General features: G+C 49.9%; 2 protein-coding genes and 1 long non-coding RNA gene across 4 annotated transcripts; 2 read left to right on the forward strand and 1 right to left on the reverse strand.

Moving 5' to 3' along the window:
• Nucleotides 1-2,938: 2,938 nt before the first annotated feature.
• Nucleotides 2,939-10,696, forward strand: amx (TM2 domain-containing protein 3 almondex). The gene is made up of 6 exons (XM_037224247.1): nucleotides 2,939-3,089; nucleotides 6,490-6,584; nucleotides 7,160-7,339; nucleotides 7,524-7,636; nucleotides 8,225-8,368; nucleotides 9,229-10,696. The coding sequence occupies exons 1-6, from the start codon at nucleotides 2,975-2,977 to the stop codon at nucleotides 9,365-9,367; spliced, it is 786 nt and encodes a 261-aa protein (XP_037080142.1). The 5' UTR covers nucleotides 2,939-2,974; the 3' UTR covers nucleotides 9,368-10,696.
• Nucleotides 10,697-11,133: 437 nt separating this feature from the next.
• LOC119101073 (receptor expression-enhancing protein 5) lies at nucleotides 11,134-22,320 on the reverse strand. Of its 2 annotated transcripts, none has more exons than XM_037224327.1 (3): nucleotides 22,066-22,320; nucleotides 12,566-12,967; nucleotides 11,134-12,202 (listed from the first exon to the last, which is right to left on the reverse strand). In XM_037224327.1, the coding sequence occupies exons 1-3, from the start codon at nucleotides 22,190-22,192 to the stop codon at nucleotides 12,162-12,164; spliced, it is 570 nt and encodes a 189-aa protein (XP_037080222.1). In that variant the 5' UTR covers nucleotides 22,193-22,320; the 3' UTR covers nucleotides 11,134-12,161. The 2 variants fall into 2 exon arrangements, with proteins under 2 accessions (XP_037080222.1, XP_037080223.1); XM_037224328.1 differs by lacking the exon at nucleotides 22,066-22,320 and adding an exon at nucleotides 15,033-15,136.
• LOC119101074 (uncharacterized) lies at nucleotides 16,727-27,456 on the forward strand. The gene is made up of 3 exons (XR_005094502.1): nucleotides 16,727-16,810; nucleotides 17,833-17,914; nucleotides 27,374-27,456. It is a non-coding gene; the product is annotated as an uncharacterized LOC119101074 (long non-coding RNA).

Below are 27,456 nucleotides of genomic sequence, written 5' to 3' on the forward strand. Positions count from 1 at the left end.
CCCTCCTTCTCCAACTGCCGCCTTACTCTTCCATATTGACTTGGATCCCTACAAAATCACACATAATAATACTGAAAATCTAGCGGGATGCAGGATTCCTTGAATGACTTTGGAAAATGCAATATCTTGAGACTCATTCCAAATGTTTGGTTCCCTTTTGCCTCGCGGCGATCACATACCAAACGGAAGCATGAAGGCATAGGAACCTAAATGTACTCTACTCTTTGACATAGCAAAGCAGCGAGGCCCAAATAACGGGAGAATTGAAACTTACTTGTATTTACACTTTATTTCATTCACTCAACACATTTAGACTTAATTACTGTTAACGGCACCCCGGGTTTATCAATACCACGATCGCTATTCCCTTAAACAGATTTGGTGAAACTTAAGGTGCAATGGGAGGCAATGCCCACTAAAATTTGTAAGTCACTGCACGGCCCCCGGATATCCGTTCTCAAAGCAACGGAATCTAAATCACGTTAATTATACAAATGCTTCCAGTCTATTTCATGTCGTAACTTGTAAAAAGACTAACGTAAAGCCGGGACCTCGGGTGATCCCACGAGGACATCCACTGCACGGGATCCGGATCCGAGCAGACGCCACGCCAACTGGCCTTACCTGAGTCCTTGGAACTCGTCGGCTGTGCTCATTTAATGACTTATTGAAAGGAAACATAAAAAGGAAACAGATTACATCAAAAGGATTGCGCCTGCGCGCCCGAAATCTCGAGGGCAAGGACAGCGATGCTTTGGGTTGCGGTTTTCGTAAAGTGAACGGTGAGAGAGCAAAAATGTCGCTTGGGGGACAGTTTTGGAAGCTAAAACAAGCGATCCAGCGGACGTCTTCGGACAGAAACGATGTCAAACATGACTGCACTCCCCAGTGTGCAGAGGGGGGGGGGGGGGGGGGGCGGGCGAGGATGAAGCTCTTTTATTTCCTTGCAAAATCTTGCCTTCCCAAAATTGGTGCTGAGCCTGAACCTGGTGTAAGCACCACACGCAGGCGAGGCCAAATTGCACCAAAGTTGCAAAAAAAATTATTTCAAGAATGTTGTGAGATATCCTTGTCTGAAACAGCTCCTAAGTGTTCTAATTTGTTGAAAGATTGGCTCCCCATACACTAACGTTGGTGGTGACCATAACCCAAATGCCTGAGCCTGCCTCCAGCGGCTCGATCCCCATCTTCAAGGTTGGAGAGGTGAGCCCTCCCCCCCCCCCCCCCTCCAACTTGGAAAGCCTATTAAGGGCCCATTCTTGTATATTAAGAGCCGATTCTGAATTGTAAAAGGATGATGTAAGCCTGTACAAGCTCGTTATGACCTGTCGAGGGCTCGTTCCGGTCTGTTAAGGACCTATTCTGACCAAAAGAGGGCACTTCTGAGCCTGTAGAGGGTCCATTTGACCTGAAGCCTCATTCTGGTCAGTAGAAGAAGCCCTTAGTCAACTGTAGACGGCCATTATTGGCTGGAGGGCCCATGCTGGCCTTCAAAGACATTTGGGCTTTTAGAGGGCCCATTCTGGCCTGCAGATGGTCCGTTATGAGCTGTAAAGGGTTTACCATTGGCTGGCGATGTCCCATTCTGGCCTGTATATGACTCATTCTGGCATGTAGATGGGCACATTCAGGCTCGTAGAGGGCCCATTGGTGGCTCTGTAGTTCGTACCATTGTGGCCTGTTAATGACACATTTTGCTTCGTCGAAGGCTCATTATTGACTGTGGATAACCAATTTTGCTCTATAGAGGAGTCATCCTGGCCTGTTGAGGGTCCATTCTGACCTGTGGAAGGCCTATTGCCGCATGTGGAGGATTCATTTTGGTATGTACAATGGCCGGTCAGGCTTTTAGAAGGCCCCTTATTGACTGATGACGTTTGTCAAAAAGACCTGTCCTCTCAAGGTAGTCCCTCAAGGTCACACGCGTGTTCAAAGGACGGGGAACTTCATATCACCAAAAACTTACCGCCCAATGTTAACCTTGCCAGCACCAGAATATCCATCACAGAAAGAACTAGCGCCCGACAAAAAGTTCTTCCTTCAGGGTGAAATCCGAACTCAAAAGGCGATGAACCTCATGTCACCAAAAAGTTACCGGCCGATTTTAACCTTGCAAGCATCATAACGCCCACAAGCGCAATAAATTGCGTCCTTCAAAACGTCCTGATCTCTCAATGTCATACTTCAAGGTCGAGCACGTGCTCAAAGGACGGGGAACTCCATATCACTAAGAAATTACCGGCTGATTTTAAACTCACAAACATCGAAACACAAGTGCAAGAACCAGCGCCCGTCAAGAAAGACGTTAGTCAAAACGGCCTGTCCTCTCATGACAGGCGATGACCAAACATTTTTATGGGCGATGTGGAGTTCCTTGTCTCATTGGCTTAATTTGACCGTAATGGATGACCTTGAAAGGTTAAGATTTGTTAACGGGCGCCAGTTCTTTCTGTAACGGATATGCTGATGCTAGTAAATTTAAAATCGGCCGGTAATTTTCTTGGTGATATATTTCTTAGGTGTGGACCCAGTCTTTTGAGCCCGTGTTCGACCTTGAAGGGCGACTTTGAGAGGTCAGGACCTTTCGGCGGACGCTGGCGCACCCAATGATGGGGGTTTCATGGCGATCGGTGCAGCAGAGTCCTAGATCTGAGTCGTCTGCTTTTGCATGTCAAAGTTTCCGTTCGCATCTTCGAGGGGTTTGACCTCAGGTCAGGGGTCTCAATATTGCCACATCATGGCTCACCTGATTACACGAAATCGATTGGGGAAGGTTTCGAGGCGATCGGCAGAGGTTTTTTGGAGAACGTGCGTGTTCGCTTCATACGCCGGTCTTTTTTTGCTCCGCTTTAGTCGATTTGGGCCCAACCTTGACTTTGACGGAAAGTGACGCTATTGATACGAACAATACCACGGCCTTCATAATCGCACGGTTCGATCAAATTCGCAAATCCCGAGGAGCTATTGGAAATATATGATGGGGAGAACTTTCGTGTTGTTAGCATTGCTAGTACTTGCGTCTCCATCCATTAAGAGCGAATTGCAATCAGTTAACGAAGACCAAGCCTGTCTCCATGGGTCCAGTGATTGTAAGTGCTGTAGTCCGGAGATGTGCCATAGTTTGTCTTTTCTCAGGCGCACACCCCCACTGCTGAAACGCTGAACACAATCAACTGCATGCAGTTGATTGTGCTCAAATGTGAGTTGATGCAAACCAATTGGGAGAAGACATGTTCAAGGATATTATGAAGTATGTGATGTAGTCTTATGCCATGCAGCTTTTTTGGCAGTCCTTTGGCACACAAGGCTTACCATTTAAAATGTAAGGATGAGTTGTCTCACCTTCATGAAACTTAGCACATGCCCTTGACCACAAAGCGGACCGCAGAAAATATGTTACACTGAAAACCTGGCAGCAACATCAGATCGTGGCAGCAATTATGGTTATGCATATGGTACATTTAACCTTTCAGAATTTGGCATATGTTTAGCACCAAGTTTACTGCACAGAAAGCTGAGGCTTAACAACTGTTAGTAGTTTACATGAAATTTCAGGCAAAATGCTCCAACTGAGAACATTTTTCACCTAACAAAATTGTGACTTTTCACCAAAATTTGGTCAGGCCCAAGTTCAGTGCACAAGAACACAGGATAAAGTGCACTTTTGTTAGCTTTGCCTCAGAATGAGTTTCTCATGTTAAATGACTGCTGGAGGTTATCAGTTTTCAGTATGAATATGTTGGTTTTGCTGCAGAACAATTTGCTTATATTTGATGCTACTTTCAAAATATAATTGTCAGTTGTGTCTCAGAACAGTTTACCTACATCAACTGAAATATTACTGTATCTGTGTAAACAGCTGGTGGTACTCCAGTTTTGACAGACATTGGCATTCCAGTGATGCTCTACATGCAGATTGTCAGGCCTGCAGTTATCTTTGTTGCTGATTGTGCCCTCAAACAGGGATGACCTTTAATTCAGAACTATACATGATAGCTGCAATTGTTCTTCAGCATGATTAAGTGCCTTAAAGGATGACTGTATATCTCCTATGTGCATAACAGCTCAGCATGCTTTAGTTCAGGCAGTGTCTTTGTTTTGAGACCAAGTGGCAGCTTTGTGTAGAGCAAACTGAGCTATCTTATTGAAAATGAATAGGTTGTACATAAAATGTGTGTGTGTGTGTGTGCATGCATGCATGCATGCATGCATGCATGTGTGCGTGTGTGTGTGCGTGGGTGAGGGTGTGTGCTAGACAATGTCAACTTTGTAGGACCTGCCAGTGTCAGCTTTGAGGTGCTCTTCCACCTAGTGCAGCACCAGCAGAGCGATTTGATGTGGCCATGTCTCAGATTTTACTGAGACTTGTTGCAATGTGTTATTTGATGCTTAGAATCCATCAGATGCAATTCATTTCCCTCTGACATACAGGCTGGGAGAAATGCCTCTAGGGTATAATAATTACCTTTGACATTGGTATGTTTGTAGCTTTGCCTCATCCATAATAATGCATTGAAACTACCAGAATTGTCTGTCCGGTGGCTCAGTTGGTTAGAGCGCCTGCATTCTGATCCACCCACCCGTGGCAGGGTGGGTTCAAGTCGCTTCAGGGTGCTCGCTATTTGTCCTTGGTAGGTGGCAGCGGTCGCGCTAAAAGACCAGTTGACGTCAGAGGGCAGGACGGGCCGTGCCGAGCATTGTGGCACGTTAAGCTTTCGCCACTAAATTCTGCGTTGCCTGGAATTGCGCGATAGGTTGGTGGTGGTCAGGGCTCACACAACAAGCACTGCTTACTGTGAACGCTGATACCAGAAATCCATCCCGTCAAAGGGTTCGGATCAAATTAAAAAAGGCATGCATATTTTTGAGATTGCCAGGATTTTTTCAATGGAGTGATCTAAGAAAAATCACAAAACCAATGTGGAAAGAATGACCTTGTGACAGGTCGAAGGTCATCATTTCAGCTTGACATGTTATCTTTTCAATGAGTGATTAATAAGGCTAAGGTGGGTGGAGGTTTGCGTGTCTTTGAAACTCTGGGGGAAAGGGAAAATGCTTATGACTCGTGAATGGCTTGAGATCAAAAGTTTGCCGATCATTTTACCATTTTTCAGTCCTAACTTTGCAGATAACACCTTTCATATGTGGTCTTTGAAAAACAACAATAATATTTCGGAGTTTGAGTGTGTAGATAGCTTTCCTGTGGCTGAAAATAATCGTTTTTACTAATCTTGACATCCAGACTTAACCAAAATTGGATGTGCGTAGGAATAGTTATGCAGCACTAATGCATTGACAATTACAAACATTCATTTATACATTAGTACCAGGGGTAATTTGGTGTGTGAAATTGACCTAGGACAGTATCAGTCTGTCTCTCTCTAACTTAATGTCGGTCTCTCTTTGTCTGTCTAACTTACAGATCACGGTATATATAGCCCGATACTATTTGTAGGGCTTGAAATGATGGTGATGATGGGGCTTGATGGGGCTTGAAATGATACTGATGATGGGGCCTGAATGATGGTGCGTCTGGCGTTCAAATGCTAACCAAAAATGCATTGAATATTATCACTCACTATACTTTCGGGTCATAAAACCGCTTAAACATCATAACAAAGTGATAATGCAACTGCAGGTAAATTAACCGCACGAGCTAGAACAGAGGTCACCGCACTACACTTACATAAACTTGCATGCAGCAGAAAGGACCTATACAAAACACGCCAGTTTTATCCAAGGCCTGAGGATGCGCAACGCACACTTGTGAAAATGAATGTCAATTTTGCCCCTTCTCCAGTGTCTTTAAACTGGTCTTTGTCTTGTTTTCGGTATCACTCGAATGACTTGTCCATCATCGCTGGGCAGCTGGTGCTTGATCATTGATCAGTTGCCCTGCCTCAGTTGGAACAAAACGATGGCGTTTTTGAGCTGTTGAAATCGACTTACTGGTAGCGGATCGGGCAGCCAATTTCTGGGTAATGGTCGCAACATTTGATTCTTTGCTGTTAAACAACCAGGGACTGGTGGCTATTTACTGAGTGCACAATAAGTGCATGTCCCTAGCTCGGGGAAAGTGACCCGTAACAGTGCGGCTCAGATTTTCCCTGGCGACGGCTCGTGCACCGTTCCCCACGTACTGTAACGTACCCCTGTGGGATGTGATGTACGTTATGAAATTCACTCCTAAGTCAAAAAGTCCGGCTATTTACAATTCAATCACAATTTTATATTCAATTCACTATTCACAAATCGAAAATTGATGAAGTCCGGCTATTGCGGTCACAGAGGCAGCGCTTAGGGAATCGTTCAATACGATGCGACAACGGAATGCTAAATGAAGCCACACAGCTTTATAGCACATGCCTATATCAGCCGTTCTGCGCTGTGTGGGAGGCCACTTCACCAGCTAGGTATGGGATAGCGATGAGCATAGTGCTAGACTAGCCATGCGAGGGATGATAGAGATAATCTGTATTATGTTTTCAGCGTCACAAAACTGTGGCTCACCAGGAGTGATGGAATCAAATGGCAGTGCTCAGCATGATTCCCCATCACCATCAAGTTCTTCACAAAGCAAAGAGGTAAATTTTTGTGTAAAACTGATATGCCCGCTTCAGACTTGAGCAATGTTTTTCCTTTCTTTTTGCGAGAAATCAGCAGCGAGTGTTCATAGTATTCCATATGCTATATGTACCCCTTTCAAGGCCTATCATCTCAATCGTGAATGCACACCATCCCTAAATGTATGGCTTGATATACAGAACATGTGAACGCCAAAAGGAAGCTACTGTTTGGCACGGCCACCTTCGCGAGATTTCGAGGTGCTATACTCAAATGAGCGTGTAATGACTCCCTAATCCATAACTGTTAAATAATTCGATCGTAACGGATGTGACTCTCAGATTAACCAGTAATCTAGTATTGATGGGACCCCCATGGGCTGTTAATTTTCGTATTAAACAAGACCGTTTGACCAAAACGTCCATCCCAAAACTCGCTTGCCGCTTCGTCCAAACGCCTCCCCGCGGTCATCCCAATAGTGAGTCGTCTGACTCGTACCCCTCAGTAGCTACGACGCAGCGCGACCCACGTCATCGGCGGCGGACGGCGACCAGGCGTGCCCGCTGCCGTCTACTGACGCTGGCCCTGTCCGCAGGAGGCGGGTGACGACTGGTCGCAGCCGGTGCCGGACGGCCAGTGCGGCCGCGCCGCGCGCGCCGCCGGCCCCTGCCGCCGGCTGCCGGCCGGCTGCCTCAGCTGCCAGTTCAACCGGTCGTGCGTGTACGGCGCCAACGTGACGGTGCTCTGCCGGCCGGCCGCCGACGCCTCCTGCACGGTACGCACCGCTGACGCCGCCGCCGCCGCCGCTTCCTGTCACGCTGTCGCCCGGTGCCGCGTTCGGTGCTAGGTCGAGGTCGAGGTCGATATATAGTAATCTGTGATATTGTGGTCCGTCTGCAGAAATCCAAAGTGTAATTCATATGCTACCATACATCAAGCGGACTTTGTTCTCTTTACAGGGTAGCACGCTGTTTAACAAGACGATGGTGTGCTCGTACTGTTACCAGACTCCTACCTGGCAGCACGACTGTAGCCTTTGCAACGTGATGGCACGGGGACGGAAGTATTACAGGTTTGTGATTGGGCGTTTGCTCCGTTGCATGGCTAGTATGCGGGCAGTCTCCTGGGACCCGAAGTTCTGAGACGGCATGGGCACGGGGAAGGGGGCTACCCAGTCATTCCAAAGCGGATGGGAAGGTCCGTCATTGTGGTGGTTAGTATACGGGTGTGGCGTATTTACATACGGCCATGCGATTAACGACTCACGAATATAGTTACAGACACTGCTCTTTCGCCCATGCAATACAGCTTTTTGACGTGTGCATGACAAGGGCACCACAATGTTTATGTTCATGACAAATGCGCGTGAGGAACGGGCCAGGTTTGTCTGGATGGAAACGCACGCCGCCTGGCACCGGTTGCGTGTATGCTTTGTGTAGTCAAATGACATTATTTTTACAAAGATGCTTATGGTCAGCATTCATCACAGGGGCATTCAAACACGCTACGTCAAATAGCCTTTCGGAGAGGAAGTAAACGCACACTTTTCCCTATAGGGTATGTCGGCGTGACGTCACTCTCCAGGCCGGCTATTCAGCTGCACACGGCGGACGTCGAGCCAGTCCAGCCATCCCTGACTGTCACGACCGTACCGTTTCAGAGCGAACTGCACGGTGGCTGACGACGTGCTGTGCATGGGTCGGCGCACGTTCCACAAGAGCCTGTTCTGCAAGTGGACCAAAGGCGACCGCTGGGGCACGGCGCTGGCGCTCAGCATCCTGCTGGGCGGCTTCGGCGTGGACCGGTGAGTGCTGGCGCGGCGGGCGGCGTGGACCAGTGAGTGCCAGTGCGGTTTCGACGTGGACCGGTGAGCGCCGGCACGGCTTCGGCGTGGACCGGTGAGATCCGTCGCGGCTTCGGCGTGGACCGGTGGGGCAGCGTGGACCGGTGAGCGCCGGCGCGGCTTCGGCGTGGACCGGTGAGCGCCGGCACGGCTTCGGCATGGACTGGTGAGATCCGTCGCGGCTTTGGCGTGGACCGGTGAGATCCGTCGCGGCTTCGGCGTGGACCGGTGAGCGCCGGCGCAGCGGGCGACTCCAGAGCAGGGCTAGTCGGAGCGCGCTCGCCGCGCCGCCGGAGGTGTAGTCAGTCGCTGCCGTTTAGGATAGGCTCGTAACCGAATGTGTTATTTGATAGCCTGAGCTTGTATTCCAGCATCAGATGATGATGGTTTTATTTCTGCCCGAATGCGCACCAACGATAGATTACATCCTTTCTGCGCGTTCAAGCTAGACGGAAGCCCATGTGCGGTTCGAGCGGTCCTTCGACGAAATAGCAGACAGTGATCTGGTGTGTACCACCGTTGACCGCGATACTTGTGCATATGATACCTGACGCCCGACATGTCGTACGCATGTCATATTCATGTCATATAAAACAGGCACTGGATGCGGATGCGGTTCACATTACGGCATTGACATGAGCGTTGGGTTGCAATGTGGCTACGCCATTTGTACCTTCTGCATATATGTATTTCCATAAAAATCAGAAATGTAACTCCCCTCACTGGTCTATTATGGTGTCATGTTGGGCGCTGTCTCGTTATCGCTCCTCCCAATCTGTATCGCTCTCACACCTTCTGACGGATCACCTGTTCGGTTTCAGCTTCTATTTGGGCCACTGGCAGGAAGCCATCGGCAAGTTCTTCAGCTTCGGCGGCTTGGGCGTCTGGACGCTGATCGACGTGGTGCTGATCGCCATCGGATACCTTAGCCCGGCCGACGGGTCGCTGTACATCACGTGAGCGCGCTCCACGGCGCGCCGCGGCCTATCCCCGTGGCTGGTGAAGGGGCGCGGACGATCGAGCATTGGGCTCCCACGCGGGACACACTCTGATACCGGCGGCGCGCGGGGCCAGCCCGGCCACAGGCGTGGAGTACCTGCCAACACCAACCGGTCACCGTGGTGTCCTCAGGCCCAACCCATTGTCGTGTCTCCGCAAGGTGGCGGTGCCTGCCGACCACCAGGGCCTGGTCGCAGCTCGTCGCCCGTTTAATGGTGGAAAGTGGACCCTCTGGAGGCGCTCACCGAGCGGGGCTCGGGGCTCCCAAACAGCGGGCGAGGAGAGCGGCGTGTTGGCGCGTAGAGCGGCTTGGCTGCCGTACGCCGCTGCCGTCCGGCCGGGCGTGGTCGGCCTCACGTGTTATCCGATGCCTGCCGGCGGCCAGCTCAGTTGTGTTTGTCAGTTACGTCAACACGATGTCTATCTGGTAGCGCCCACCGTATCAGCCGGGAAGGATTCGTCGGCAGCGATAAGCCTGTTCCACGACTTAAGATTATTGTTATCTTGAGGCCGGGGCAGATAGGGTGTTGCGATACTTGTGAGCTCGTGAGATGGTGGGTGGTTCGTCATGTACAAGCGCTGCTTGCCGACGCTGCCGATGTGAAGCAGGCGGTGGGGCATGGAGCTGGAATGTGTGATGTTTATGTCGCATGATGTTTTGCCAAACTGTGATATGCACCACACCGCGGTGCCCGTATGATACTTTGTTACACCCGGACCTCAGTTACTTCTGTCAAAATGGCGCCCGTCGTGCTATGCAGATGCCCGAGAATATGACGTGTGGGCCCGGCTGTCGCGTTTTCTGGTAGCCTGGCTGGTTATTCGCCCATTTGGCACCCCCTGGGAGACGTGACGAGCAGAGCTTGCAGTCACCAGACCGAGATGTTGCTGCCGTGGCTGACATGTGGGCGTTCGCGATCTATTTACGCCATATGATCTTCGTGTTCATAAACCAAGGCCTCAACAGCTATTCTTGGTCCCGAACGGTCTCATGACGAGGATTTACAGTACGTGGAAAGCTGATTTGTGCAACCCCAACTGTCTGATGCAATTGACCTTGGCCACTACCGCCCGTTGCGATCTCTGGAGGCACGGAAGCTTGTCGGTGTTAAGTTGCCATCGTGGGATAAGAGAACGCGGTAAGCGTTTACGTGTCAGCGAAACGAAGAACCGCGGTCTGCCAATGCGGCAAGACGTCCTTCGTCGCATTCTTCACATACACACTAAAGGGAGGAGCGAAACAAATGGCGTCCATAAGCTTGTCCGCATCGACGTACGCATAAAACTGAACTGGATAAATGTTGACCTGCAACTGTGTTTACGCGGTAACCCAGCGAGGTACATACATACGTGGCGCCTGCTCTAGCCGGTGACGCGGTAATTTTGCGTTGGCCACATCTGCGTTAACCTGTCACAGTAGGGGTAGAGTGCCATAGGGTCGCATAACTCACTGGAAATGACAATTTGCTGGGAAGGGATGAAGGTAGCCGTTACACTGTGCATGCAAAGAATCCTCGTGCCTGCTACCCTGGTCGGGTCACTCATTTGCTCCTGGCAGGCTCAGCAGTAGCTGTCCGCAAACTAGGGTAAACGCAGAATCGGCCTAGCACCGAGCACCGAACCTGCATCAGTGTTGGTGCATCTGGTATGTTAACGCGCATGAGATGTCGTCAGCCGCTGTAGCATGCAACTCTTGAGCGTCACGGCACACAGGTCCACTAAACGCGTTCGAGACCGTCACGTTGTATTGGTCTTGCCATTGCATCGCTCTACCGACGTACAGGCAAGAGATCGGGCGAGAACTTGTCGCGACCTTAGCCAAATCCCCTGAGCATAACCATCTTCTAGCGTGCACCCAACAGTCCCAAAGCGCTCACGCTCCTAGCCCCGAGACTGAATAGTCTCTTCCTGACCCCACAGCACCTGTCTTATACGAGGGATATGTGTTGTATTACATCGACTAGCCTTCACCCAGGATCGGAGTTTTGTGGAGGGGGGGGGGGGACACGACAATTAACATACCCACACCACGAACGGTGTCTGCCAGTCAGACATTGAGCTTACGTTCGCCGCAGTCATAATAATTGATAATCAATCGATATCTGTGTCGGCTTGGCACGGTCAACGGCGAGGTGGTGGGCTCGGTCAAAACATAGTCGAATTCCGACAATGGCGGTTCAAACACGCCATTTGTTTGTTACTGTGATCACTTCTCGTTGTTTTTCTGGAAATGTGTTCGACAATGTCTGGAAGCAGGCTTTTGGAAGTCAGTCATACGATAAATGGTGAAAAACGGATTTTGCATAGCGCAGGCCGAGTCCAAAACCAGGTTTCGTAAGAAACAAAAGTAACCAGCTCACCCATACTTGAAACCATTTCCTCACTGCACCGGTCACCTTGAAAAACCCACCACATGATCAGAGCAGCGATTGTCTTAATAATCACTCTGTTCCTGCCAACAGACACCAGTTTCTCGCGCTGTGTCAGAAAACGCATCAGAAAGACTGGTGAAAGCACACAGCCAATAAAATACGAGGGACCTACGAAATGCGGCAGCGGCGGCTAAACGGGATCAACGGCATAGGAATAACCGGGGTGGTATACGCCGAGACCCGCGCTTAGCTTTCGTCGGATACACGGGTACGTAATCACCAAAAATCAGCGCCGCGCTCCGGCAAGGAGTGGGTCTAATCACACGAACACGTAGCGCCCGGCCTGGGCATTGTAGCCCCGCGTCTGCTGGTCCGGTACTGGCTCACTCATGCTTCGCAGCGTGCTCAGCGGCCATCTCCCGCGCTGAAATACAGTGTAAATATTAGAAGAAGTGGGGACAGGATCCAACCGAGTCGGGACAGGATCCAACCGACAACGTACGGCATTCACGTCCGTAAATGTCATAGCAGCACTGCGCTGAGTAACCGAGGGTCGAAAATGGCCCAGGGCATAAAGCCAATGTCTGAATATAATAGTACTCCTCAATTACTTGACAACACGGACAAGACGGCTTAAAGTGCACCGAAAATAAACGTCACCGCAAACTTTCCTGACCACAATGCACTGCACACCTGCCGGCTTTCCAGATAACTGTCATGAATTCTCACAGAGCTGGCCAGGCGGGCATGGCACTCCATCTCCCAACCGGTGAGCGTCGTTCCTTACCCTTCTCAGCCGAGAGATCCACGTACTTCTTGGCCTTCTCAGCTACCTCGTTGGCGATGTCGTCCAGCTGGTTCTCATACTTGAGGAAGTAGGGTCGGATGACGCGCCTGTAGACGACGAGGCTGCCGTTCCAGGAGGCCGGCGCCGCGCACCACGTGAGGAAGAGACACTTGAAGAGCCAGTAGAACGGAAACCAGCTGAGCAGGATGTCGGAGAAGAACTCGACCGTGCCGAACACGGCGTACACCACCCAGTAGGTCAGCCACTGCGTGTCGTCCTCCTTCTTGGTCGACTCCAGCGCCTTAATCGAGGCGTACGCCGGGTAGACGAAGGCGATCAGGTTGCAGATCAGGCCGGCGCCGTAGCCGAACGCCAGGTACAAGATCAGGAACCCGATCGCCCCTGCAACACAAACGACGAAGCTCCGGTATCGATCACCATTGTCTGCCGGCGACCGAAGGGATCAATGGGCCGCGAATCGAAATGAGCCGTATCGTCACGCCTTGCATTTCAATTTGAATGTCGCTTATCGAAAAAAACCAGCCTAAATTACTGCCGCCCTTCATGGCTGCAAGCGTACGACAGACAGTAGCATTCACTGATGGCTGATCCGCTTATATCGCTTGACATGAACACGGGGAATGAAACATTCCAGCATAGTCAACGAAAGAAATCGTGACCATGAGAAACCTATGTTACTGTGTGGGACATAGGCCCGTATTTACCAAGAAGTCTTAATGGTCTGTGCGACAAAGGGCAAACACGTAAGCAAAATTAGGGCAAGACAAAGCGAAGTCTGTTTAACGGGTGAAATATGTGCCGTACCGGACCAGACTGCAAAATGCGTCAGGATTACAGTAGTGTTATGGCACAAATTCCCCGTGTACACGGGACATATATCAGCGCATAATCGTATATATCAGCAGTACAGGACAACTACATGACTGACTTCCATAAACTTTAGCTTGCCAGCTAAGGGCTAGTTGGAGAAAATAGCACTGTCAGAATTAAGCCACGTTCTTCGCAGACATCTGTACCCAAACAATTCATCCGCGAAATCGCATTACCACCATATGGCTTCTTTCCAAAGGCTAACTGCGCCCCACGGCAACCCAGCTAGCTGCACTAGTCGCCGCCGGTTCCAGCTCGTGGACTCGCGGTCTGTCGGCGCGTGACCTCGGGCCGGTCCGGTGCCGGGCGCGCGCGGAGCGGACGCGGCGGTCGTCCGCCCCGGCCGGTCCCACGCCGGCCGGCTGGCGGCGGGCCGGCGTGCGGCCACGTGGCCCGGCCGGCCGACACGCGTCGTCGAACGGCGGCGACGTAAACGACGGCGAGACGAGTCACCGAGGGCACCGGGCCGACGACGAGACGGGTCACCGAGGGCGCCGGCATGACGGCGAGACGAGTCACCGAGGGCGCCGGCCCGACGGCGAGACGAGTCACCGAGGGCCCGGGCCGACGGCGAGACGAGTCACCGAGGGCGCCGGGCCGCGACGGCGAGATGAGTCACCGACAGCGCCGGCCCGACGCAGGACACCGCCTCCGTCAGCCGGTGTAAGGATAGGTTGTAACTTGCAAAAGGGGCACCGTTAAGGAGGATCAGCCGTTCGTAATCGACAAAAACTTCCCCGCAATTACCTTAATCTGCCTGTCTGTGTCTGTGTCTGTTTCACTTTGACTCATTCACTCGGCAAGTTACAACTGCTGCAGGGAATGACTGAGCGATCACCTGACTGGGCGAACACCCAATCGCATGAAAAAATCTATACAAACCATGGTGAGCAACTCGACTAACCTGTCTGCTTGGCAAGTGCTCGCACGTCACACAGATTTGTGTGCACGATGCACTGTTGCCCACAGGATGCAAGAACAGTGGTACCCATGTTCCAGTGTTTTAGCATAAAAGTGTCATTCTGAGCCAGAATGTACAATAGTGCAACTCCGCACTCCACAGAACTCCCGCTGCAGCTGGCCGGGGATGACTCAGTCTTCCACGTGGCTTTTAGCGGCCGGCCACGTCAGCAAAGCCACCGTTCACCGGGCCAAGCCGGGCGACAGCTGTGACCGACAGATACCGTACCCACAGGTGGCATCGCGAGCCCCTGACCAGGGGTGTAGCTTCCAGTTCAGATGGGCGACCTCCAGCTCCCGCCACCACACACACACACACACACACATGCGCGCGCACACACACGCACGCACACACACACCCATACACCAACTTGGGCTGCAAGTCCCACCCTCATCTTGGAGCAGGGGGTCATATCAGGAGAGGATCTGTTTGTTGATATATTTTGAGGCTAGGTGTTGACATTTTTGTGACTGTTGAGACAACCTCGACTTATTTTGCGGCACGACACCCCTGCCACTAACACAGCAGGTAAGGGTCATCTCCGGCTCCCATGGTGACCCAGTGACGGCGCGCGCGGCGCCGCGCGACCTGCCGGCACCCAGCGGGACGACCTACCGTAGGCGGTCAGGTTAGCTGGCTTGGAAGGGCTGAAATCGTGCTCGTCCAGCCACAGGGGGATCGCCATGGCGGTGCGGCGGCGGCGGTGCGGCGGCGGTGCGGCAGCGGCGGCGACTGGCCCGGTCCGGCTTGCCGCTGCCGCCGTCGCCGCCGCCGCACCGTCGCCGCAGACCGGACGGCAGCGGTCGTCACGCTCTCGACGCCGGCGGCTGCCGTCTGCCGGCTGCATCGACCCGCGCCCGCATACCGCCCTGACAGGGAGGTCACGGACCGAGCGTGGAGCGCCGGCACCGCATGGCGTGCCCGCTGACCGATCGGCCGCCCCCCCCCCCCTCTCGAAAAAACAACGAAAATTGACCACCGAATGATGTTGACCGCCTGTTGGACAAATGTTATTATATAGCCCTAGCACCTGAGTGCGTCGTAAAGTACCAATGAAGACTAAATAATGTACGAACGGAGCCAACGAAACACCAACTGACAAACGATCCACCTACCTCCTGACCAACGATCTACCGGCGTACCGACCACGATTTTCGAGAAGACTATTTACCTATGGACCGACCGATGAACAAACCCCCGACGCGCTGACTAACCAACCACCGGTCGACAAACCAGCGATCAGCTGACGGACGATTCACCGAGCAGCAATCAGCTGACGGACGATCCACCGGCCAGCGGTGGAGAAGCCAATGTTAAGATATCCAGAGCACGTCAGCGGCATACCAGCGACGGTACCCTGGGCGGACTATCTACGCGGCTTGAGGGTGAATGTGACAGGCTCTGCCCAATAAATAACGCGAGTCTAGACCATCACCGAACTACAAAAACATCGCCAATCGAGATCACTGCTTCAAAAAATCCATTCGGCGACTAAACACTTTGTTCTTCAAAACATGTTTCTCAGCTGCTCATGTTCTTCACAGATTTTCTTGAGTCTCTGGCTCCATACTCGGGCTAACATAAACATTGTCGCAAGGAAGATGCGTCCAAAAAGATAAATGGTTGCCCACATGCCACAAATTCACCCAGATACACAAATTCGCTCATATAGCTCCAAACAGTTCCGGCAGCTTACAGGATAATAAGAGAAAAACAAACACAGCGGTTTGACTTCCTTAAGTTGAGCCAGGGCAATGATTTTCGCTCATTTATGAAACGTTGCTTGCCCCAGGATCGGCAGGGAAACAATGAATGCTACAGTAACCACAGACCAGGAGTTCAAGTGAATGCTGAACATTCACACTACGACTCCAAAAGGAACTCATCCCTAGTAAAATGCTCCACCAATGCAACGGTGTACTGAAACACCCAAAACCAGCGCCAAGGCATTTACCTGCCAGCGGCTTTTTGTGTTTCATCACGAACGGCTTGGCCGTCCGCAAATGTTCACTGGCGACTGGCACGTGCTTGTCGACCAGCTCCTGGACCACGTCGTACACGGCCTCCACTCGGGAGTCGACTGAGCGGGTCGTGACCTGGGTCGACCCGGAAGATGGCCGCCGGCGGCTGTTCGGAGCTCTCCGCGGACATGGCGGTACGCACACACACACAGGGCGCGACTGGCGCGGCCGGCGGGCGCGCGCGCGCGCCGGCACAGCTGGCTCCAGCAGGTGTGGGGCGCACTTGTGACTCGGTGATTGTTAATTGACGAGGCGCTAGGCCTGAACTCTCCCGCAGCACACAGGGCACGTGCTTCGAGCTGGCAGTGCGCGAAGGCCTGACGCAGACGCAGCTCGGGTAGTGGTGTCAGACGCGGTGTTGAGAGTGTATCGGTTGGTTTTGTGATGCATCCTGGGTGATTAGTCAGGGGTCGCGTGCTTAGCAGTGTACACACCTATAACAGCCTTTGGCTTACATGACAGAAGCACTGAATACCTGCATGACCATGCAACTGCCATGGCCGCATTACATGTCCTTTTTTATGGCCTCGCCTTTTTTATTCCTTTTAAAGATTTAATCCAACTATTTTGAATGGATGAATTTCTGGGATAAGATTTTCCGGCCGAGCAGTGCTTGTTGTGTGAGGACTCACTCCTCCTCCTGCCATCCGATCGGGCAATTCCAGGTCAGCGACAGAATCTGGTGGCGAAAGTTTAACGTGCCGCAATGCTCGGCACGGTCCATCCAGCTGGCGTCACCTGGCCTTTGACGCAGCCGCTGCCACCAGCCGCAGGCCATGTCTTAACGGGAATGTTTAACATCTGAGGATGTTTAGGCCAGCTTCCAGATTTGATGAAACAAGCTCACTGTTAACTGTCGGCATACTTTTTAAATGGAAGAGACTTCCCTAGACAGCACAATTATCGACAGGGTAAAAAACCGGCATGTGAAACAGACACACACGTTCTCAGAAACGCCTTGTCCGATCGCTCATCAATTTCGTGCCAACCTTCACCAATCGATTTCGCGCAATGAGGTGAATCACGGGGAGACAATACTGAGATCTGACCTGATGTCAAACACTTTAAAAACGCGAAAGGAAAATTTTACATGCAAATAGACAATTCGATCTCAGAGCCCACTGCACCGATCAATGTAAAACCTTCACCATTGGGGGCGCCATGCCTGATTTCCCTTTGAAATTGAAAATTTGGTGACCCTATGGCAGGTCAAAGTATCACAAATTCCAAATGTTTTGCTTGCAGACAGCTCATAACCTACCGAGCCGATCGCTGCCCAAAATTCACCATTTGATGCACGGCACGTGATTCCCTGTTGCAGGTGATAATTTGATGACCCTAGGTCAGATCTTAAGTCATCGAAATTTCACAAATTCCACAATTCTTCCTTGCAGACAACCCTCAAAATCTACTACGCCGACAACTGCCAACTCTTCCCATTCAGAACGAAATTTACACAGATTCTTTGCTGGAACTGTAAGTATGGTGCCATTTACAGGTATGTCTTTTTCTTTCATGTTTATTCACAAGAAAAAATGCAGCTGGGTTAGGCTGGTCTCATTACGTCAAATTTCTGCTTACCAGAGGTGTGCTGAAAATCACTTGCAGAATTGTACATGGTGTCGCCGCGATTTACAGATACGTGGCCGCGGAGCACGTGATGGTGCGTGGCTGTCAATGTGTGTGGTGTGCGAATGCCATTTTGTCGTGACTATGTGCATGCGTTCTCAGTAGTCTTTTGTTGGCAATCCCCCGCATTACTGCATTCTGGGTAGCTATGCTGCGACGTCATCAATGAGTAAGTCACATGGCACAAACGCTACGGCGGCATGCAAGTGACGTTCTTCGCCGCCTTTAACATAAATATATCTACAAATTCAATTTTCGACCAAGCACGCTCAATAAAGCATTTTCAGCTGAGAAATAAAGTTGGCTTGCACCACAGGTACAAAAATTATTATTCAAGTGTGCTTCCAGCCTGCCCCGACAGAGAGATGGGGTAACCCATTCACCAGTGATTTATCCCGAAGGACGCAAGCCGGAAGTACTTAGAAACGGTCTGTGTAAGAGAGTATAACATACAAAACAGCAATAACAACAACATAAGGTAGGGATAAGATGCGGCAGGCCAGACGGGCTCGCAGCGCCCTAGGACGCCCATCGAAGTCAGAATGCCCATCCTGAAGCCTTAAGGGGAGCGTCGACAGCGTGGCTGGAGGGTTGACCTGCCCTTATCGGAGTGGTAAGTGCTGAACCTTGGAAGGCTTCAGTACAGCGCGTGCCATTTCAGTTCAAGCTCGCACATTTTCCTGTAAAATGGGCCAATTTCTGGCAAATTTTGCCATTTTTGATAGTCAAGGAACGCGGCCCATATATCAGCTCCGAAAAGTCTACTAGGGTTATATTAGGGCGGTCGGGGTATTATTCTCTGCGCACCATTTTTGTCTCATCCTTCCAACATCATAAATCTGCAAGCTAACCAAAACATAGGAAGGTCATAGCACAGCAACAGCGAAATTCTTGGCACCTGCCGTCCTCACATTCCTGTTTTCACATTTCACTCCATATAGATACTGCAGTGCGAAGATATATGCGCAATCATTGCCCATAAATGAGTTAAGTGTAAACGTTACATACGACAGCTTATTTCTGACATACAAATATTCGCTTTACAAAAAATATATTACACATAATATTCAGAGGCATCGGCCACGACCAATATGGCGCGGGTGACGGAATTAGAAAACGTGGTTGAGTAGGGTCCAGTTTTAAAATTAGATCATAGTACTGATTTTTCTTTAGAAAGTTTGAAATGCACAATTGCAATACCTATTGACATCACATTACAGTCAACATGTAGAACAGCAGTGCTATCTAATTCATTTGCGAAATCTTCGTTTTTGATCATGTACTAGTATCTACCAATCTTTTCGTAGCAGCAACCAAAAACCATACTGCGGGCTACCAGACCCTAGTCCGCTGGTGGCGCCACGTCTGCGTGGCCTTCTGCGTTGGTAGCCTTGTTTTGTTGGTTGCTGATTCCACGTCACTCAGAAGTCCGTCGAATCCAATGAGCCTGGGCATGGCCTCAACAATGACGCATGGCTTCACGGCATACATTGCGACTGCTATGTACAGCCCATCGAGTGGTGAAGGTTTGGAGATGATTTGAGCAATAGGTGCTGAATAAGCTGTCTACAGGTAAGAATTTTGGAATTTGTGAAAGTTGGCGACTTCTGACATGGCCCAGGGTAATTCAATTTTCAAATGCTAGAGGAAATCAGGCATGGCGCATCCAATGGTGAAGACTTGGCAGCGACCGATTCGGCAGGTCCTGAGCTATGGCTTGTCTACAAGCAAAATTTTTGAAATTTGTGACATTTGAAGATTCTTGTCCTGACTTATGGCTACCAAATTTTAGGCCGCAAGAGGGCATCAAGCATGAGGCATCCAAAGGTGCGGGCTTGACAGCGATCGGTTCGGTAGGTTGTGAGCTATGAGTTGTCTGCTAGCAATAATTTCGGATTTATGAAATTTGAACTTGTGATGACCCAAGGTCATCGAAGTTTCAACTGCAAGTGAAAATCAGACATTGCGTATCCAATAGTGAATGTTTCACGGCCATCGGTGCAGCAGACTCTGTGATCTGAGTTGTCTGCATTTGCACGTAAAATTTTCCCTTCGCGTTTCCGTGGCGATTAACTTCTGGCCACATCTCGCTACCGCCTCCCCACGACTCGCCTCATCGCACGGAATCGATTGGTAAGGGTTTCAACGCGATCGAACGGACCATTTCGGAGAACGCTAGTGTCTGCTTCATATGCCGGTTTTTTAGACCTTACAACAATTCTGTTTAGTAAAGATGTTGCTCAATGTAACAAAGTTTGATTACGTCATCATAACTCGCATAACATTGAAAGCCAAGTGACGGCCGTTGTATCTGGAAATGGCGTTCACGAACGCCAGATATTAATGCCTCAACAAGTATATTTCTCTTGGCCCTGATCACTGCAATGCATATGAAATGGTAAGACTTGGATGGCATTGTTATGATGTCAAGAAAGACACAAGATGACTTTGAGATGCTCTCCCAATTATCGCGGGCGTGCAGCCCAGGACCAGATGGGCTCAGAGCTTAAAAGGGGCAGGAATGTAAATAACACCGAAAGGTTCTTGAGATGGCTACTTCAATTCAAAACCCCCAAATATATGTGGAACACTTCATTTAATGGCAAATAACAGGTGCCTGCAGCAACATGAACACACCCCATCACAGGTGGGTGGACTAGAAGGCATGCACCATAACCAACTGAGCTGATGTGATGGGCCAAGTGTAAATTGAATGTCCTTAAGTCAAACTACAACCCATGACACTGTTAATTTTCCTTCCAACCTGTTGTATTGCATCAGACAGAGACACACAGTGATTCCTGCTTTAATGTCTTGCTGAACAGATATTACTGCCCTCTTGAGACAAAAATATGGCATATTCTTGTTGGGGGAAGACGTGAACTATCCAAAGTGTCTAGTGTTGATCATCATTATTGAGAGGCCTCATCCAGTCAGGAAGCTGTATATAAAAATGTGGATTTTTCACTTCAAAGAATGGACAAAGGGTACTGGGAGACAAATACCATTATAAAGGACATAACAATTATAATACAGGCTTAAGTTATAGTTACAGAACCAATACATATCCAAAGTAAGCCAAAAAAATTTGAAAACCATATTAATGCAGGGCAAACAGACATTAACAACACTGAGGGTAAGAACTCAAAATCACAAAAATTTCATAAAAGCCTTGCTATATGAATATATGACAGCTTGGTTGGATGGAGTGCCTGCCTCCTGATCCACACGCACCCACCAGTGGCAGGGCAGGTTTAAGTCACTTTGGGCTCTGGCCATTTGCCCTTAACAAGCATGACCTGAGGCCCATGGCAGTGGGCCCCAGGTCATGGTGGTTGCTCTAAAGGTCAAGTAACATCAGAGGGAGAGGGCAGGACAGACCCATGTAGAATATAGCTGCATATCAAACTTCTGCCACCAAATTCTTCTGTCAACTTGAAATTGTGCAATTGGATAGTGGAACCCAGGGCCTAAATAATGGGCACAGCTTTGTATGAGTCCTAGTCTCAGATATTTCTCCACAGAAAAACTTGCATTGAATCTTTTAAGAAATATGCAAAGTCTTCTCTGCATGAAAAAAACAGTAACTTCCATGACAACAGCTGTTCAATTGCAATTATCACTTTCAGGCAATGTACATAAGAAATGCTGGTAAATGACACATCATGGTTTGTTTCAAAAGTCATATGCTAACATGATGCTTTTCTTGAACCACTGACATTCCAGGCAACAGAGTTTCAATTATCTGTCACAACCACACATCTAATAATACTGCTACACCTAACAGGTTTATCACAATGGCATTATTGCAACAAATTCAGTGCTCACAATGCGTAAACCAGTGAGCTGTGAGTTTGGTAGTCACCATTAAATTCAGCACACATAGATCTTATGTGTGAAGGATGATGAAGCCAGGAAGGTACAAAATTTGCATCAGTGCTATGTTCCATTTTCAAATATTGCGCTCACAGCAATACATGACGAATACGTGTGCTTACCTATCACGAGATATAACCGCCGCACACCGGTCTTTTCCTCTAGCATTGCCAAGTAATCCGTAAACACATTCTTCTCGTGAAGCCTCTTTTCCAAATCATCCTTCCAGTACTGCAATCTATCTGTCATGGTAGTAATTATGCACAACCTTCCCGATGCCTGCACCTCAATGCCCCCTTCCGACCAAATGGACTGCGCCCGCCAAATAACCGATTTATCTTTGATGTGTGGTAAGCGTTTACGTAGCGTTGGCACGCAGCCAGAGCGCGCCACCTCCACGTCACTACTGAGCCTTTTTCGCAAACAATTGGTTATGGACTAAATGACTTAATTAACTTACTGACTGGCCATTGCTTCGAGCCTATGAACCTGATCGCTTCCAATTCTCCAGCATGTCATGCCAGATAAGCAAAAAATTTGTTATATTTCGGAAGATGGCACACTCGCAGGCCACCAAAAAGCCTACAACTACCTAAAGTTGACTATTGGCGAGTTTAAATTTTAAATAAAGAATGTAAAGGTTGACAGATATCTGAACAATTTTGCACGAAGCGTCTTTGATCTAAACAGTAATACTAAGCTAAAAACCCGGAGACTCGAACGGCGCATAAAGAGCTCTTCGATGCTGCTCGTTAATGCTGGGTCAGTGGGCATTTCTAATCAAATATATATAAAGAGAGAGAGAGAGAGAGAGAGAGAGAGAGAGAGAGAGAGAGAGAGAGAGAGAGAGAGAGAGAGAGAGAGAGAGAGAGAGAGATATATATATATATATATATATATATATATATATATATATATATATATAAAATATATAGATAAAGAGAAGATGTATATATATATATATATATATATATATATATACAGACGTGCGTGCGTGCGTATGTGCCCGTGTTAGCATAACCAGAACATCAGGCACAAAATCCAAGTGACCTGTCCCCTTATGACGACTTCCACGGATCTGCCTCCGCCAAATCATTTTGAGAAATTGACACCCAGGCATGGAGCACGTATTACGTATTCGGTAGGGCGAACTTGATTGGACAAGAGTTTAACGGGTGTGGAATGCGCTGACTCGGGCAACCTAACACAGCCGAACCGTTGAATCAACTTGTCCTCGAGACGTACATCACTACGCAGTTCTAGGCGGCCACCATACCGCAGGAGGCAGATGTAGGCAAGCGCACCACAGAATGCATCATGCACCCTGCAGAGGCAGAACTTCTGTTGCGGTTGTAAGACGTGTCTGTTTTAACAGACATTGTGTCAAGGCTTATGCGCCTCCCGGTGTATGGCATATGTCGTAAGGTGGGGAGCGGTGGGACACGTAGGAAGGGACCCCGCAACAGGAGAATTCTGAAGGTGTCTGGGCGGCAAAATAGGTGCTAGGCAATCTGAGGGTTGGTTTGAGATTCGTTTACTCATTGTCGTCAACTGGCTGTCCTGTTTGTCCCGTGGTCACGTTCAGAACAATGCATGTCCTCACACTGGCTTGCCTTCAGTCAGCAGTTTGCTCTGGTTTGCTTGTGCGAATGGTCGATATGCATGGACAGCCAGCACATGTGATCAGTGGTGGGATCCGTGTCCGAAGGGCCCATCTAAACACTTGAGCCTGAGAAGAGCTTATCTCAGATCCCACAATCTCCATCTTGTACCATGGGAAAGGCCAAAGTTTTGGTAAGAAAGGGGAGGGCGGCACACAGCCTGATAAAGGGTTTCCGGTGAATCGGCACCCCACAGGATGGCCAGATTCGACCTTTTTTATTCGAAGACCGCCAGATTTCTTCATTTTGGCATCATCATGCCGACGAGTGCATTCGTTGATGGGCCCAGTGCATTGAACACCAAGGGGAACCCTTACCTCTCACAGACAGGGAGCCCCGTGAGTATCTCATTAGTGGGGCCCATTGCCTTCCCCGGTCAGGGGATAAAGGGGATTTCCACTCAAACCCGCCTCCCGGGTTACTTGCAGACTGCCGTTCTGGAGACACGGTGGCCGGGGCTCCCTGGTCGATCAGGGGGGCAGCAGAAGGATGCATCATGCAGCGGTCTCCCTCCCTGACACGAAAGGTCCCAGGGCGGTGCAGTTGAGAGGGATCAACGCAGAGAGGCCTCATTGACGCCAAATTATCGCTTACCAACACAAGGGGTCTTATAATTGACGAATAATCCCGGTTCGGTTTATCGGGCCCCTGACCGAAATCAGGTGGAGGTCCGCGGCCTACGTTCAGGTCTTGGGTCCGTATCTGACACGGGGCCCTTCCACTGCCTCATTATGAGCCCTTGTATTGTCATTTAGCTTCTCTTCTTTCATTATCAAGCGGGCTCGGTCAACTTAAGAGGCTCCCTGGCGGTCGGGGTCACGTTCCTGTCCCTATTCAGAAAATGGAGCCACAACTGACTCGGGGACCTTGCCGACATAGGATCCCCTGTTAAGCGTACTGTGGCCCCCTGACCAACACAGCGGTTCCTCATTGCGTCAAGGGCCCAGACCAGTACAAAGGGTCCTCTGACTCACAATCGCGGGCTCCAGGATGCCCCCGGCTTTGGAAATGGGCCATGGGCCGCCATGAAGCAGACTGGTCGAAAATCGGGGTTGCGGGTGGACTGGCGGGCCCTCATTGTGCCCCGGGGCCCAAATCGACGTAAGAAACCATTTGATGAACATTTGCAGGCCGAGATCCCTTGATACAGCCTCTGACCAACTCTTCGGGCCCCTAATCGGGCCCTTGATCGTCAATCCCGAAAAGCCCTAAGGGCTAATCTGGACCAAAGAGGAGACATGCGCCCTGGTGCCCCCCCCCCCCCCCCCCCCCACTGGCCTAAACCTCGCCTTCGACTTGTGATGGGCTCGTCTCAGGTCTGAAAAGAGCCCATTCGCAGATAAGGAATGCCAAGGTAAGTTTAGGCCTGGAGATGACCAACCTCCCCTCAGGAAATGCCTATTGTAGACTCAGAAACAGCCACATTCGGTTAAAAACGGCCAAAGTTAGGTTCAGAAAGGGGCCTCTCAGGTCTGAAAAGGGTAATAGTAGACCCAAAAGGGCCATAATTAATCAGGGAACTACTCACTTTAGTTTGGTAAAGTAAGCATTACATGTGGCGAAAAAAAACTTATCATCTTTTAGACCCCGGCTGGGCCCACTGGTCAAAATCAGAAATGGCACACGTTAGATCTGGGCAGTGTCATTTTGTCATCCCAAGAAAATGCACAAGTCAAGTCCGGAAAGGATCAATTTTTGTTCCTAGGCTTGAGAGTATTCTATCCCATTCCTGCGAAGACCTATGAAGGGATAATCTCATCTTAGGCCCTCGTCTTGTCTCGGATAGTGGTCCCTAGCTGGTTACGGACTTGGTTTGAACAGACCCGAAGAGGGGCCGGAGGGTCCCTCTTCTTCGGTACCAAAAGTCAAGGACCGGACTGAACTCGGACACCCTTTCAAGAAGTACAATCTATCATCATTCTTTCATTCAAGTACATTCTTAGTTCAAGTACATTCTTTCATCATTTTCATTCTTTCATCTTTCAAGAAGTACATTTTCTCCTCTTGACATCGAAAGTGGCAGTCATTCGGTTTTTATTTCTCTTTAAACCCCCAACCAAGCATTGATGGCAGTAGCCGTGTGCTACCTGAAGAATTATCCACGCCAGGTGGCAGGTCGATCGCACTGTCGGAGGGAACAATAAATAAAACAAATGGCGAGTGCCCGTTCCAGTAATACATCCTCCTTGCTCATGCCCCGGTCTATGGAACTGATCGCTGCTATACCTTCATCGGTTGATGCACCATGTTTTACAGCCTGTTCTTTCCAGAACACGGTGACTTTCGTCGTGGTCAAATGTCTTTCAAAACATCATCAAGCTAAAAATTGGTTGCAGACATCCCCATGCTTTGAGCGTATGGAACCGATCACCACAAACACTTACTAATTAATGCACTATGGGCGAGAGTTCGGCACCCATATCACTTCCGGAACATGGTGTTATTGGATCTGGTCGAATGACATAAAAAGATACCCGCGCCCGCAAAATTGCCTGCGGACAACTTAATTTCCATCAGTGTTATACTCATGGCGAAACTTTCCGTATCATGTCATTTGTGTTTGTATTTCTTCTGGAAACCCTCCACGAGGTTTTCAGGTATTCAGATGGTTACAACGCTCGCTTGCTTCGCTTTGTTGCATCGCTCACTCATACCTCACAAAGCATTACAAGAAATGTTATGAAAGGCGATGCTACGGAATACACTAGGAAATACGATACTGCGATCTACGCTGTCAAATATGTTTCTATAAAGTACGATGCGTTAAAATACAGTACAATGGAGTGCGGTGCTATGCAATGCGTACGAAGTCAAACGAGGAATAATATGCTCCAAATGGAAAACAGAATGTGCCAAACCACGCGCACGCACACACGTGTGAATGAAAAAAGCTTCCAGGCACATGGGACCCGCACTGACGTGGGAAGATCACACACAAATATGCAATTGACATGCAATCATACACGCAACCAGCACGGGCTTAAAACTGAGGCGCATGACCTTGATATTTGCGTTATGAGATGCGAGTTATTAATTCCTTAAAAGTCAGAGGTAAAAACACCTTGGTGATCGAAGGCTTTTAAGGAATTAATAACTCGCATCTCAAAAAGAAAGTATCAAGGTCATGCGCCTCAGTTTTAAGCCCGTGCTAGTTACGTGTATGATTGTGTGCCAATTGCATATTCGTGTGTGATCTTACCACGTCAGTGCGGGTATCATGTGCTTGGAAGTTTTCTCATTCACATGTGTGCGCGTGCACGTGGTCACATGTGTGTGCGTGCGCCCCCCCCCCCCCCCCCCACGACCGGACAGTGACTCCGTGACGGCTGACTCGCGACGGGCCTGTAATTATGTGCTCATCGGTGAAGCACCAGCCTCGTAATGCCGGCTTTACGCGAACAAAGCAGTCATCGGCGGTGCGAGGGCAGGTTACACACTGCACCTTTTTGCAACCGTTGATCACTGGCCCCATTAGCGTCGAATGCCCCCCCCCCCCCCCGTAGGTCCGTCCCAGGTGACTCGCGCTGGACCACCACAGCAGGGCCGGTGCGTCGTCAAGTAGCAAAACGTCGCACCACCGACCGTCGCGGGGCTAACGACCAGCGGTTCTCATGCGGCCGCAGTAGCCAAATGACGCGCTGTTTGTCGGGCTAAGGCTGTTTTGATGACAGTGGTCGGAAGCACCGCAACGTATTATTACGTCGCTGAGAATCGTCTTCCATGTCATGCATTTACACTGTATACACCAGAAATGTTGTTTACATTGCAGCTAACGTTCGCTGCAGCGGCGCAAGGGCGAGACCGTACACAGACGTGACTACAACCCTGGCGAGCCGGCAGCGATGCAAAAAC

This window comes from Pollicipes pollicipes, unplaced genomic scaffold, assembly GCF_011947565.3.
Source record: "Pollicipes pollicipes isolate AB1234 unplaced genomic scaffold, Ppol_2.1 Scaffold_4881;HRSCAF=5763_pilon_pilon_pilon, whole genome shotgun sequence".
NCBI classification, from domain to species: Eukaryota; Metazoa; Arthropoda; class Thecostraca; order Pollicipedomorpha; family Pollicipedidae; genus Pollicipes; species Pollicipes pollicipes.

Coding starts and splice junctions, on each gene's coding strand:
- amx (XM_037224247.1), top strand. CDS start 2,975: ATGATGGGGAGAACTTTCGTGTTGTTAGCATTGCTAGTACTTGCGTCT. Junction 6,585..7,159: donor GTTCTTCACAAAGCAAAGAG/GTAAATTTTTGT, acceptor CCCTGTCCGCAG/GAGGCGGGTGACGACTGGTC. Junction 7,637..8,224: donor CGGGGACGGAAGTATTACAG/GTTTGTGATTGG, acceptor GTACCGTTTCAG/AGCGAACTGCACGGTGGCTG.
- LOC119101073 (XM_037224327.1), bottom strand. CDS start 22,192: ATGACAGATAGATTGCAGTACTGGAAGGATGATTTGGAAAAGAGGCTT. Junction 12,968..22,065: donor GCGGTTATATCTCGTGATAG/GTAAGCACACGT, acceptor TTTGTGTTGCAG/GGGCGATCGGGTTCCTGATC. Junction 12,203..12,565: donor GGATCTCTCGGCTGAGAAGG/GTAAGGAACGAC, acceptor ACTGTATTTCAG/CGCGGGAGATGGCCGCTGAG.